This window comes from Mesoplodon densirostris, chromosome 3 (genome assembly GCF_025265405.1).
Source record: "Mesoplodon densirostris isolate mMesDen1 chromosome 3, mMesDen1 primary haplotype, whole genome shotgun sequence".
Classification (NCBI taxonomy): Eukaryota; Metazoa; Chordata; class Mammalia; order Artiodactyla; family Ziphiidae; genus Mesoplodon; species Mesoplodon densirostris.
The window spans coordinates 149,522,360-149,537,205 of record NC_082663.1 but is presented as its reverse complement, the minus strand read 5'-3'; the positions used below and the strand labels follow the sequence as shown (position 1 = coordinate 149,537,205).

Genomic DNA, 14,846 nt, shown 5'->3' with positions numbered 1-14,846 from the left:
GGCCTCGCGAAGCCCAAATCGGACCACTCGCCTGGCTTCGCCTTTGCTCTCGCTCCTGGTTGGCTCCGAGTTGCTCTCCCTGCCTTTTGCGGAACGTACTCCTTTGCCCTGCGTCTGCGTTTCCTGTCGGTTCCGGTATGGTGACAGCCACAGGAAGTACGTAGCCAAACTTTCCCAGGTCCCACAAGCCATCGCGATAGCATTGCATGACGGGAGTGGTAGTCCTCGAGGGACGAGTTTCCGCCACAATTGGCTGTGATTGGAACTGCCGTTCCCGCCATGCATCGTGATATCACTTCGCCGCCGCTGGCCCTCGGCCTTCTGGGAGTTGTAGCTTTAATACCTTACCGTTCTTTTCTGTTTCATGGAGTGTGCCGGCTTAGAGAACTACATTTCCCTGCATCCTTCCAGGCTCCAACGGAACCAGGTCGCGGCAGCCATTTTGTTCCGCCCCAGAAGCCCCTAAGATGGCGGCGGGGGAGACGGTGAAGGTTGCCCAGTGTTCCTCCGGGCGCTAGTCCGCCGTCCCCCCCCGTCCCTCAGTACCCCGGCGGCCGGCCCATGGCCTGGCGGAGGCCCGGACCATGGACCTCCACACCGCCGTGTACAACGCCGCCCGCGACGGCAAGCTGCAGCTGCTTCAGAAGCTGCTCAGCGGCCGGAGCCGGGAGGAGCTGGAAGAGCTAACGGGCGAGGTGGCCAGCGGGGGGACGCCGCTGCTCATCGCCGCCCGTTACGGCCACTTGGACGTGGTCGAGTACCTGGTGGACCGGTGCGGCGCGAGCGTGGAGGCGGGCGGCTCGGTGCACTTTGATGGCGAGACTATCGAGGGTGCTCCGCCGCTGTGGGCCGCCTCGGCCGCTGGCCACCTGGACGTGGTGCGGAGCCTGCTGCGCCGCGGGGCCTCGGTGAACCGCACCACACGCACCAACTCGACGCCCCTGCGCGCCGCCTGCTTCGACGGGCACCTGGAGGTGGTGCGCTACTTGGTGGGCGAGCACCAGGCCGACCTGGAGGTGGCCAACCGGCACGGGCACACGTGCCTCATGATCTCCTGTTACAAGGGTCACCGCGAGATCGCCCGCTACCTGCTGGAGCAGGGCGCCCAGGTGAACCGGCGCAGCGCCAAAGGCAACACGGCCCTGCACGACTGCGCTGAGTCCGGCAGCCTGGAGATCCTGCAGCTGCTGCTCGGGTGCAACGCCCGCATGGAACGGGACGGCTACGGCATGACCCCGCTGCTGGCGGCCAGCGTGACGGGCCACACCAACATCGTGGAGTACCTCATCCAGGAGCAGCCCGCTGGGGAGGAAGCGAGGCCAGGGCTGGCCCGAGAAGACCCCTCCGCCGGCGTGGCGTGCGCGCAGCCCCAGGGCGCCCGCTGCGGCAGCTCCTCCCCAGAGGAATCCCTGAGTGGGGAATCATACGAGAGCTGCTGCCCCACCAGCCGGGAAGCCGCCGTGGAAGCCTTGGAGTTGCTGGGAGCCACCTACGTGGATAAGAAGCGAGATCTGCTCGGGGCCCTGAAACACTGGAGACGGGCCATGGAGCTTCGTCACCAGGGGGGCGCGTATCTGCCCAAACCCGAGCCCCCGCAGCTGGTTCTCGCCTATGACTATTCCAGGGAGGTGAACACCACTGAGGAGTTGGAGGCGCTCATCACTGACCCGGATGAGATGCGCATGCAGGCCCTGTTGATCCGAGAGCGCATCCTGGGTCCCTCCCACCCGGACACTTCCTACTATATTCGGTACCGGGGCGCGGTGTACGCCGACTCAGGCAACTTCGAGCGCTGCATCCGCTTGTGGAAGTACGCCCTAGACATGCAGCAGAACAACCTCGAGCCTTTGAGCCCCATGACCGCCAGCAGCTTCCTCTCCTTTGCCGAACTTTTCTCCTACGTGCTCCAGGACCGCTCGGCCAAGGGCAGCCTGGGCACACCAGTCGGCTTTGCAGACCTCATGGGGGTGCTGTGCAAAGGAGTCCGGGAAGTGGAGCGGGCCCTGCAGCTGCCCAAGGAGCCCGGGGACTCGGCCCAGTTCACCAAGGCCCTGGCCATCATCCTCCACCTGCTCTACCTGCTGGAGAAAGTGGAGTGCACGCCTGACCAGGAGCACCTGAAGCACCAGAAGGTCTACCGGCTGCTCAAGTGCGCCCCCCGCGGCAAGAACGGCTTCACCCCTCTGCACATGGCCGTGGACGCGGAGACCACAAACGTGGGCCGCTACCCGGTGGGCAGGTTCCCCTCCCTCCAGGTGGTCAAGGTGCTGCTCGACTGCGGGGCCGACCCAGACAGCCGGGACTTTGACAACAACACCCCGCTGCACATCGCGGCGCAGAACAACTGCCCGGGGATCATGAACGCCCTGATCGAGGCGGGGGCCCACATGGACGCCACGAACGCCTTCAAGAAGACGGCCTACGAGCTGCTGGACGAGAAGCTGCTAGCCAAGAGCACCATTCAGCCTTTCAACTACGTAACCCTGCAGTGCCTTGCGGCCCGCGCCCTGGACAAGAACAAGATCCCCTACAAGGGCTTCATCCCCGAGGAGCTGGAGGCTTTCATCGAGCTGCACTGACAGGGCCCAGAGGAGAACCCGGGAGGGGTGGGGCCCGCACCTGTCCCCGCACCCGCCGGGGAGCGCTTCCAGTGGCTGGAATGGGGGAAGGGCTTTCCCGCCTCCACGGCCCCCTCCCCTCCACAGGGAGAGGGGAAAGGAGTCAGCGAGCTGTCGGTGCTAGAAGCCTTCAGGATCACGCGCTAGGAGAAAGGACTTTCTCGAGGAGCCCACGCGCGCGCCCATCCTCAACAGGGAGAAGACGCTTAACCTCCCGCACCTTAGTCCTGTCTGCCTGGGTTTCTGAGGGTCTGAGGGTCTCCTTCTGACCCAGAGGCAGAGGGATTGAAGCCATCGCCATCCTCCCCTGCTAGAAACACAAGAAGAAACGGAGAGTCGGGTCAGGCCTCTGCCCCTTACGTGGCCGGATAGACCCAGCCGCCCAGTGCAGTGTTAGGACTGGGGGTCCCCGGGCGGGGTGGAGTGGGAGACTCGTCCCCTACAGCACGTTTGCACCAGCTCCCTCCGCCTTGCTGTGGGCCGGTCTCTCTGCCGGGGCGGCCTGCCCTTTGCGTAGCTTTTGTGGTTTGGTGTTCCGTTTATTTACTAAGCGGGCAGGTTACAGGTGTGGCTCAGGAGTCCTGAGGTTTTGCTGCCATATACTTTTTTTTTTTTTTTTTTTTTTTTAAGATTTTGGTTTGTCGGGCTCGCTAAGTTCACTTGACGCAGCGAGGGTTTTGTCGTGCCCAAGATGGCCACGGCCGGCAGGAGTGAGCTTCGTTGTGTAAAGAATTGACGGAGGGAGGGGCCATCCTGGCCTATCAGTCCCCAAAACGAGGGTGACGGTACCTTTCTGAACACTTCACTCGTTTGCCTTTTACTTGGGCCGCCCGACTTCCCGTTCACACTAGAAGGAGAAGTAATTTTCCAAACCAGGAGCCGGCCAAACACTGAAGGAGCAGGGCTTGCCGGCTGCTTCCCGCCCAGCAAGAGCTAGCGTGGTTGGTTTGGGCTTTGGTTTTCACGATTTCCAAGTTAAAACTGCAGGTCACTTCTGCCTCACAAATCACACCGGAGGGCACAGGTGTGTAGCGAGCCACCCAAGTGGCTGTAGCCATTTTTTAGCTGCTTAGGGAACTGGATCCAGGTGACCCTGAGACAATGCCAAGTACACTGTTAACCCACTAAGTCATCTAGATGAGACGCTGGATGCCGGGAATGGGTTGCCAACTAAGGTGGTACAAAGTCTTGCTCTCCCATCTTTCGGGGCGTCCAGCGCCCCTGCCAGAGAACCCATCCCAGCGAGATTCCCTCGGGGGCATCCTCCATCCGTCCCGGCCGCCAGCAGGAGAGTGATCTTGGCATGTTGGGAGAGCAGAAGGGGACGGGAGCAGCCGCCCGCCGGCTCAGGAGAGAGGTCGTTCCCACCCCACGCCTCTCCCGCAGGCTTGTCGAGGGGCAGCTACACGGAAGCCTCCAGAAGCCACATCGGGTCCCTGGATGTCCCGCCCCACTGAGGGACCTAGGTCTCGTTTGGATTTGCAGTGTTAGTTAGGACATTCTTTCTTTACAAGGAAAGACCAGGTTTCGCCTTCCGTCAAGGCGGGAAATGCTGTCACTGTCCCTCCCAAAGGCCGGAATAAAGAAACGAGGCAGTGTCCATTGCATGTCTCTTGCTGATGTTGTTAAAAGGATGACACGGGGCTTCCCTGGTGGCGAGTGGTTGAGAGTCTGCCTGCCGATGCGGGGAACACGGGTTCATGCCCCGGTCCGGGAAGATCCCACATGCTGCGGAGCGGCTGGGCCCGTGAGCCATGGCCACTGAGCCTGCGCGTCCGTAGCCTGTGGTCCTCAACGGGAGAGGCCACAACAGTGAGAGGCCTGCGTACCGCAAAAAAACAAAAACAAACAAAAAGGATGACACGGGGAGAGGGCCGCCTGGCAGTCCCACACGGGCTAGATGGGGGAGAAGGCAGGGAGAGGGTGCCACCAGGTGTAGAAGGTCCACGTAAAGGCTAATGGCTCCCACCCGAGTTTCGGTTTGTGTCCTGGGGCTTTGTGTCAGAGTGCATTAGGAAGATGTATTACTGCAGGAAAAAAAAAAAAAACCCTGACTTAGTCAAAAGCCCTGCTTTTCAGGAGGGTTGCCACAGAAAAGAGGATGGCTTGACCTTCAGGAAAGGCAAGGAAGGGCTCAGGAAACAGGAAGGCCCCTAGCTCAGCCCTGCTTCGCAGAGACCCCCAATGGAGCCCATGGACCCTCTGGCCCAGGAGGTCTGTGCATGAACTTGATGTGCCCCTACCCCTCCCTTTGTCCTGCCGTCTCGCTGGTTAAATTGTTTTTCTCCCCATTCACGGTGTCAACCCTCCCCAACAGCAGTGCCCTGGTGGTGGGTCATTGAGTATTTCCTGAGGGCCCACTGTGTGCCAGGCAGGGTTCGAGCCCCCTTGGAGGTGGGAGGAGGATTGAACCAGCTATACCTGAGGCCAGTCATCTCCCCTGCGTCCTCAGCTCCTGGGACAGTGGGGAGACCATGCTGTGGTCTCTCCAACTCCTGGTTTCACTGGGCCCCAACCACACTTACCAGCTAACACCCACTCAGCTACGGTGTGAATATATGGTTGTTGCCCTGAAAGAGTGTATTTTGAGTCAGCAGATGCTCTCAGGAAACGTGTACACCAGCAGCATTTATTGAGCCCTGACTGGATGGCAGGCACCATTCTGTGTGCTTGGGTGGGCTGCCCACAGCAGCCCTGTACCATTATTCCTATCTTGCAAATGGGGGAAACTGAGGCTATTAAGAGATTGTATTTGTCGGGAGTCGCCAAAGAGGGAAACCGATCTGGGCCAAATGCTTTCTTTAAAAGCTCACACCTGAGGTCTTCCCTGGCGGCGCAGTGATTGAGAGTCCGCCTGCCGACGCAGGGGACACGGGTTCATGCCCCGGTCCGGGAAGATCCCACATGCCGCGGAGCGGCTGGGCCCGTGAGCCATGGCCGCTGAGCCTGCGCGTCCGGAGCCTGTGCTCTGCAATGGGAGAGGCCACAGCAGTGAGAGGCCCGCTTACCGCAAAAAAAAAAAAAAAAAAAAAGCTCACACCTGAGAATTGTGACTTTTGCCTGAGACTCTCCAGAGAAAGCCACCTTAAAGCTCAGGCAGGTTTCCGGTGAGGGTTGATGCAGCAGCTCAGAATTTAGGAATGATCTGCTTCCTCCCGGGTCCCAACATGGCAGCCAGCAGAATGGCACACGCCAGCCAAAGTCCTGATGTTCACTGGAATTGGACCAATTGTAGTAGCCCAGGAATGGGTCGTGCTGGCTGACTCAGCCTGGGTCAGTGATTACTGCATGTTACCAGTGACAAGACAAGCTCAGAGAGGCCAGTTGCCTGCCCAAGGCCACACAGCCAGGATGGCGACCCACCTTGCTGATAGATGAGCAGACCAGGGCTCAGAGGGAGTGGGGTTTGCCCGAGCTCACCAGGGTCAAGGCTGAGACCCAAGATTGAGGGTGTCAAAGTGTGCAGCCCACCCCACAAGTGGGAGCCACTGCCCCTACTCACTGGCACTCCCCGCCCCACTTCCTGCCTCTGCAGAACTGAAATCAGGGTCTGAAGTTCTTTCTACTCATTGGCTTGTCTACTTGGTTAATGCCTTTCTCAGACCTTCTGGAGCCCTGGGAGGGTCTGTGTTGGTCCCCACTGAGTGACCCATGTGGTGAGTGAAAGAACGAATGCCTCTTGCCTCTGGGGCTTTCAGTCCACGCCTAACAACTTGAGCAGCCCCGATGGCTTTGCCACGCACGGAGCCTGTCGCCCCCATGGGATTCCAGGACTGTCATCTGAGCAGTGTTTACAGGAGCAGAGCGTCCCGGCCCAAGGTTAAAGATAGCACTGCTCAGGGGCTCACATCACAGCCCCGAAAGGTGAGATGACCAGCCCCTGGGAAGGTGGCACTTGGCTGGCACTGCAGGGCACTAACTCTGCATCCCTGGAGAAAGGGTGAGGGTGTGGATTCCTTCAGGAAATTCAGTTAGGACTGGACAAAGGGTGATTCCACCCAGTGGTTGCCACAACATGTGTTAGGCAAGACCCAGACCAGATGCAGGCAGCACCACCCTTCCTGCAAGGCGGGGGAGAAGTGCTCCCTCCCCTGACCCCAGCACCTGTGTTTCTAGTAGGTTGCAAAAGAGACAGTGACCCTCAACACTGGACGGGACATTTGAAATCCCCCAGTGCCACCCTCTCCCCCGACCTGAGTCCTGATGTCTTCTATTAAAAGCCCATCAAGGAAAGGTCTCCGTCAGATGTCACCTCCTCCATGAAGCCCTCCCAGATCATCATTAAAAATGCAGCCCCAGACAGCCTCCACCACATCCTCCTGTGTACTTCCTTCTTAATCCTTAAAATCTTAACACCTGTCATCATCATCTTCTTTTTTTAAAAAAAAAAAAATTCTATTTTATTTTATTTATTTCTTGACCACGCCACGCGGCACACAGGATCTTAGTTCCCCGACCAGGGATCAAACCTGCAGGCCCTGGATTGGAAGCATGAAGTCTTAACCACTGGACTGCCAAGGAAGTCCTCATCATCTTTTTCTTTGTTTCCTTCCTTGTTTTTTCATCATGTCCCTTCCTTAGTATGTCAACTACTCAAGCTCATTCCATACTGTGTCCCCAGCACCTAGAAGAGGGCCTGATTCACAGTAGTTCATTAAGCATTTGTTGAATGAATAAATGAACTCACGTGACTTGTTCCAAGACGAGCAAGGAACCCTGTGTGGCTGGATCAGAGTGAGTGAGGGGAGTGCAGGAGGAGCTGGTGGACACAGGCAGATGGTGCAGGGCCTTTAGGCCCTAAAGAGCAATTTGGGTTTTACCCTCAGGGCTATGGGCAGCAATGGCAAAGTTTCACACCAAGGAGAGACATGGCCTGATTTAAGTCTTGAGATCACTGGCTACAGCTGGAGGAACGGATTAGAGAGAGGCCGTGGGATGGAGAGAAGTGAACAGATTTCAGATCCATTTTGGAGTAAGGCTGGCAAGGCTTGATGAATTGGTTTGGGGAAGGAGAGAAGTCTAAGATGACTCCTAGGTTTTTTGGCCAGAGCCAGTAAGTAGATGGATGGTGGGGCTGTTTAATGGGCTGTGGAGAAATGGAGCAGAGTTCCTGACTCGGGGTGACTCGAGGGCCTAGTGGGAGCCCTACTGTAGCTGCCTCATTCACCACTGTATAGCTGGTATGCCTGGCACATAGTAGGAGCTCAATCAGTATGTGTTGACTAATAGAAGGCTTTCAGTCCCGGGGAAGGTAGGCCTTTGAGTTGCTGAAGTAGCTTAACATTGACTTCTAAAGAGCCTTAAGCTCAGCCACCACTCAGGGAAGGCAGGTAACACAGGTGAGTGAGCTGACAGGTAGGCAGCTGTGACCCAGCTTCAGTCGAAGAAGTCACAAACAAAACTAGAAAGTACTTTGAATGGAGCATACAACACAACATATGAAAAATGTGTGTAGTGCAGCTAAAGCAGTGCTTAGAGGACAATGTATAGCTTTAAATGCTTGCAGTAGAAGACAAGAAAAACAAAATCTGCAAACTATGGCCCATGGGACAAATCCAGCCACACTCCTGTGCTTACACCTTCCTGTGGCTGCTTTTGTGCCGCAATGGGAGAATTGCATTGCAACAGAGACCATCTGGCCCCCAAAGCCTAAAATATTTACTGTTTAGCCCTTTACAGCAAAAGCATGCCAATGCCTGATCTAAAGTTTCACCTTAGGAAGCTAGAAAACTCAGCACAAATTAAGCCCAAAGGATAAAGAGTGGAAATCAATAAAATAGAAATGGGCAAACAATAGAGAAAAACCAATGAAACCAAAAGCTGGTTCTTTAAAAAGTTTAATAGAATTGAATGAAACACATGTGCTGGTGGAGATGAGGTGGGGCTCCAGATTCTGCCCCGGGGTCACCACCTTGCAATCAATCCTCTGATTTAGTCCAGTTTCCTCACTCAGAATGAACATGCTCATTGGACAGTGTGGCATGGTGCTTTAGGACACAGGCCACATGACCCTGGGAATGTCACTTCCCCTGAGCCTCAGTTTCCTCTCTGTAAAATGGTATTGATGGTAGCAGCTTCCTACCAGCATTGTATGAAGAATTAAATGAGTTTACCCCTGAAAACACCCTGGCACACAGTAAATGTTCAGTGTAGCTGTCATAGTTACAGGCACCTACTGCTTGCACACTCATTTATACATATAATACACAGATGAGCCTTTTTATTTATTATTTATTTATTTTGCCTGTACCGGGTCTTAGTTGCGGCATGCAGGATCTAGTTCCCCAACCAGGGATTGAACCCCGGCCCCCTGCATTGGGAGTGCAGTCTTACCCACTGGACCACCAGGGAAGTCCCATACACAGATGAACTTTAAAAAATTTAAGTGGTTATGTATTTATTTGAATGTGTCTTGAGGAACAAAGCATTGCTAGGCCCCCTGCTCCCAACATGTGAGTTCACAGATGTTAATCCTGAAAATGACCCAAGTTTAAAAATAAAGACGAGTTCGTATTTTTTACAATCTTTTTCTGAGATAAAATTGATCATTTTAAAGCTTACAATTAGTGGCTTTAGTATGATCTCAAGGTTTTGCAACCATCACCAGTATCTAATTCCAGGGCGGGGGGTGGGGAAGAGCTGTTTTTTAAACCTGTTTAAAGAAAAATATTAAAGGACTCAAGGAGGGACTTCCCTGGTGGTCCAGTGGGTAAGACTCTGTGCTCCCAATGCAGGGGGCCCGGGTTTGATCCCTGGTCAGGGAACTAGATCCTGCATGCCGCAACTAAGAGCTGGTGCAGCCAAAATAAATAAATACATACATAAATATTTTAAAAATAAAAAAGTAAAGGACTCAATGAATAGGAAAGAAATTAAACAAACAAGAGGGCAGATGGCCAGCAAAGATGCTGAGGACAGTTAGACAGGTAAGCAAAGTTTGGGAATCCTCAGGAGGCTGCCAGAGAGCATGATGGCCCCAAATGACAGAAGGGGACTCTAAGACCCAGCAAGGGGTGGGAATGGGCATAGCACCTGGTGAGGGGTCTGAGGGACCCCGTTGAGCCTCAGGGAAAATAAGAGATTGGGCCAGGCCCCTCTGAGAGGTCAGGCAGTTCCTTTTCTTGGGAAGAGAACAATTTTTTTTAAAACTCCTTTGGAAATTGGAAACCCTGGGCGCCTCCCAGGGCTATAAAAAGGCGGTGTCCACTGACCAGGTTAAAAATAAAGATCCCCACCCAGGGGCATTTGGGGTTGGGAGGAGACACTGTGTGGGCCAGGCAGGGGTAGGACTTGCTGTGTGACCTAAGGCAGTTGTCTGCCCTCTCTGGGCTCTGGTTCCCAACAGCATTCGACTGAAGGATTTCCAAACACCCAATTAATGGGCATATTTATACGGCTGCGGTTGTTGTTATTTACGGAGGTTGTAATCAGGGAGAGAGGCCTTTGGCATGGTCTGGAACTTGGCACTCTCTGGGCTCTCTCAGGAGGAAGGCTGTCGCCAGCCCTGGGGTGGGGGTGGGGGGGGTGGGAAGGAGGAGAGGCAGGAACTGTTGTCCGACGGCGCCCCCTGGTGGCGCCAAATGCTCATCGCAGTATCTTCTGGGTTCCCACGAATAAAGGAAGCATCCTGTTCTGGGGGAGGTGGGGGGACAGGTCTTGCACGAGGGTGGGATCACACTGGCTCCTCCCAACCCTTGGGCTGTGACTCCCCCCTCCCCACCTGGACTATCCTTTCTCCCTGGAGTGATGCCTTCCAGGAAGCCTCCCACAGCCGCTCTCACCTCCCCCTACCATCCCCCATCACACCCCGGACCACCTCGGTTGTAACCACCTAGTCTAATGTCTCCCCCACGGATCTGTGAGCCCCAAGAGGGTAGGAACAGTGTCTGCTTTAATCAACAGTATGTCCCCTGATTTGAAACCGTCCCTGGCATACAGTAGGTGCCAATACACACTGTTCAGTAAATGAATGAATGGATGGCAGAATTAATGAATGGAACCATTCACCCACAGGCAAGAAGGGAACATGGAATCAAGAGGCTGTTTTGCACAGCAAAGGAAACCATAAACAAAACGAAAAGACGACCTACGTAGGGACTGCAAGAAAATATTTGCAAACCATGCGACTGACAAGGGCTTAATTTCCAAAATATACAAACAGCTCATACAACTCAATAACAAAAAACCAAAGAGCCCAAGTGAAAAATGGGCAGAAGACCTAAATAAACATTTCTCCAAAGAACACATACAGATGGCCAATAGGCACATGAAAAGATGCTCAACGTCACTAATTATTAGAGAAATGCAAATCAAAACTACGAGGTATCACCCCACACTGGTCAGAATGGCCATCATTAAAAAGTCTACAAATAACAAATGCTGGAGAGGGTGTGGAGAAAAGGGAACCCTCCTACACTGTTGGTGGGAATATAAATTGGTGCAGCTACTGTAGACGAGTGTATGGAGATTCCTTAAAAAAACTAAAAACAGGGCTTCCGTGGTGGTGCAGTGGTTAAGAATCCGCCTGCCAATGCAGGGGACACGGGTTCAAGCCCTGGTCCAGGAAGATCCCACATGCCGAGGAGCAACTAAGCCTGTGCACCACAACTACTGAGCCTGTGCTCTAGAGCCTGTGAGCCACAACTTCTGAGCCCATGTGCCACAACTAAGGAAGCCTGCACACCTAGAGCCCGTGTTCTGCAACAAGAGAAGCCAGCACAATGAGAAGCCCTCACACCGCAATGAAGAGTAGCCCCTGCTTGCCACAACTAGAGAAAACCCACACACAACAATGAAGACCCAAGGCAGCCAAAAATAAATAAATAAATAAGTAAGTAAATTAATTAAAAAAAACTAAAAACAGAACTACCATATGATCCTGCAATCCCACTCCTGGGCATATATATGGAGAAAACTCTAATTCAAAAAGATACATGCACCCCAATGTTCATAGCAGCACTATTTACAAACGTCAAGACATGGAAGCAACCCGAGTATCCATCGACAGATGAATGGATAAAGATGTCATAAATAAATAAATAATAAATAAATAAATACATGTACACACAATGGAATATTACTCAGCCATGAAAAAAGAATGAAATAGTGCCATTTGCAGCAACATGGTTGGACCTAGAGATTGTCATACTGAGTGAAGTAAGTCAAACAGAGAAACACAAATATCATATGATACCGCTTGTATGTGGAATCTAAAAAAATGATACAAATGAACTTATTTACAAAACAGAAACAGACTCACAGACATACAAAACAAATTTATGATTGCCAAAGGGGAAAGGGAGTGGGGGAGGGATAAATTAGGAGTTTGGGATTAGCAGATATAAAACAGATAAACAACAAGGACCTACTGTATAGCACAGGGAACTAGATTCAATATTCTGTAATAAACCATAATGGAAAAGAATGTGAAATATATATATACATACATATATATAACTGAATCACTTTGCTGTACACCAGAAAATAACGGACTGTAAACCAACCATAGTCCAATAAACATAAATAATTTAAGAGAGAGGTTGTTTTAAAGATAAAAACAGACTTATGCGATAATTCAGATTCAGGCAGACCTCAGATATACAGTGGGTTCAGGTCCAGTCCATGGCAATAAAGTGAATATCGGAATAAAGCAAGTCACATGAATTTTGGGGTTTCCCAGTGCATATAAATTATGTTTATGCTACACTGTAGTCTAAGTGTGCCATAGCATTATGTCTTTTAAAAATGTACATACCTGGGCTTCCCTGGTGGCGCGGTGGTTGAGAGTCCGCCTGCCGATGCAGGGGACACGGGTTCGTGCCCCGGTCCGGGAAGATCCCACATGCCGCAGAGCAGCTGGGCCCGTGAGCCATGGCCGCTGAGCCTGCGCGTCTGGAGCCTGTGCTCCGCAGCGGGAGAGGCCACAACAGTGAGAGGCCCGCATACCGCAAAAAAAAAAAAAAAAAAAAGTACATACCTTAATTTAAAAATACGTTCTTGCTAAAAAATACTAATCATCATCTGCGCTTTCAGCGAGTCGTAATCTTTTTGCTGGTGGAGGGTTTGGCCTCTATGGCTGCTGACTGATCAGGGTGATGGTTGCTGAAGGCTGGGGTGGCTGCCGCGATTTCTTAAAATAAGACAACAACTTTGCTGCATCAATTGACTCTTCCTTTTATGAACAATTTCTCCGTAGCGTGCTGTGCTATTTGATAGCATTTTACCTGCAGCAGAACTTCTTTCAAAACTGAAAACAATCCTCTCAAACCCTGCCGCTGCTTTATCAACTAAGTTTCTGTCATATCCTAAATCCTTTGTTGTCATTTCAACAGTCATCACAGTGTCTACACCAGGGGTAGCTTCCATCTCCAGAAACCACTCTCGTTGCTCATCCACAAGAAGCAATTCCTCACCTGTGAAAGTTGTATCCTGAGATTTCAGCAATTCAGTCCCATCTTCAGACTCCACTTCCACTTCTAGTTCTCTTGCTGTTTCCACAGCATCTGCAGTGACTTCCTCCACTGAAGTTTTGAGCCCCTCAAAGTCATCCATGAGGGCTGGCATCAACTTCTCCCAAATTCCTGTTGACGTTGATACTCTAACCTCTTCGAATGAATCACGAATGGTCTTCATGGCATCTAGAATGGTCAATCCTTTCCAGAAGGTTTTCGGTTGATTTTGCCCAGATCCATCAGAGGAATCACCATCCATGGCAGCTATAGCCTTGCGAAATGTACTTCTTTTTTTTTTTTTTTTCCTTTTGTTTTGGCTGCACCGCCCGTCTTGTGGGATCTTCCTTTCCTGACCAGGGATCAAACCCGTGGGCAATGAAAGTGCAGAGTCCTAACCACTGGACTGCAGGGAATTCCCAAAAATGAATTTCTTAAAGAATAAGACATGAAAGTCTTAATGACTCCTTGCTCCATGGGCTGCAGCACGGATGTTGTTTTGTTACCGAATCCAAGCTTGTGCTGCTCGCTGCACGACAGGCGAATAAATCAAGAGATGAGGTGTTGGGGAAGGGAATAGCGATTTTACTCGGAAAGCCAGCAGATGGAGAAGATGGTGGACAAGTATCCCAAAGAACCACCTTCCCCACGTTAGAATTCTGGGTTCTTTTATACTAGAAGGTGCGGGGGGAAAGTTCTGGTTCTGGGTTGTGTTAATTTCTTCCTGCCTGCAGCCTCTCACAGGTGGGCCTGGTCAGGAGGTTTCTGCGAGCTGAACTAAGGTGTTTTAAATTAACACTCATGGGAGACCGGGTTCCCAGAGACGGGCCATTATGTATAATTTAAGCTTACAGGCAACATCCCTTTAGTGATTAACTTGTAATAGAATACAAAGTTTCTTCCCTATATTGAGTTAGCAAGCATGAAAACAACATGAATCTCATTGTCCATCACCGTGAGAGCCCTTGGGTGACCAGGTGCATCGTCAATGAGCAGTAATATTTTGAAAGGAACCCTTTTCTCTGAGCTGTAGTGTAACCAAAAGTGGGGTCTGGCTGCTTGCAGCTCAGAAGCCAATAAAGAGGCAAGGTTGGTGGAAAGGAAAGTTTGCTTTATTTCGGATACTGGCAACCACGGTGCGGGGGGGCAACTGTCCAAAGGCGAACTCGCCCCCCACTGACAATCAGGGGGCAAGAGCTTTTATAGACGGAGGGAGGCAGCTACATGCAGAAACAGCACAGTCAGCTCTGACAGTCATCTTAAAATTGATCATGTGGTGGTCTGATCAGCATCATCTTGATTATTTTAAGTACAGTTAATCTTCAGTTCCAGGGTCGGTTTTTTCTCATTTCCTTGAGTCCAATTCTTGGAATTATGGCAGCTTATGTCATGGCCACAGTCTGGTCATCATGTAGTTAACGTCTTCCACCTGGTGGAGGTTTCAGTATCTACAAGACAGCTCCCAGGATATGGCTCAAAATATTATCTACAGCCCTTGAGAAGAAACTAAAAGTCCTTAACTATGCTTAATGACTATTATTAGTTAGTCTTGTTGGACTGTTTTCCTTTGTTTCTGCATTTTCTCACTTCTCTGAATAAGCTTAATCTTTGGCTAAAGTTTTTCCTCAGACAAAGGCAGGCTGAGGACATGGCGGGGAGTGGTGGGGAGGGACCACAGGGTCCTGGTGCATTTCAGTAGGTCTCAACAGTCGGCTTAAAATACTTAGTAAACCACGTTGTCAACAGATGTCCTGTCATCCAGGCTTTGTTGTTCCATTTA

The 14,846-nt window shown here is 52.0% G+C and overlaps 1 protein-coding gene across 1 annotated transcript; it reads left to right on the top strand.

Annotated features, from left to right (window-relative positions):
- Nucleotides 1-465: 465 nt before the first annotated feature.
- Nucleotides 466-4,213, top strand: FEM1A (fem-1 homolog A). Its single transcript, XM_060094448.1, has one exon. The coding sequence runs from the start codon at nucleotides 585-587 to the stop codon at nucleotides 2,577-2,579; it is 1,995 nt and encodes a 664-aa protein (XP_059950431.1). The 5' UTR covers nucleotides 466-584; the 3' UTR covers nucleotides 2,580-4,213.
- Nucleotides 4,214-14,846: the final 10,633 nt, after the last annotated feature.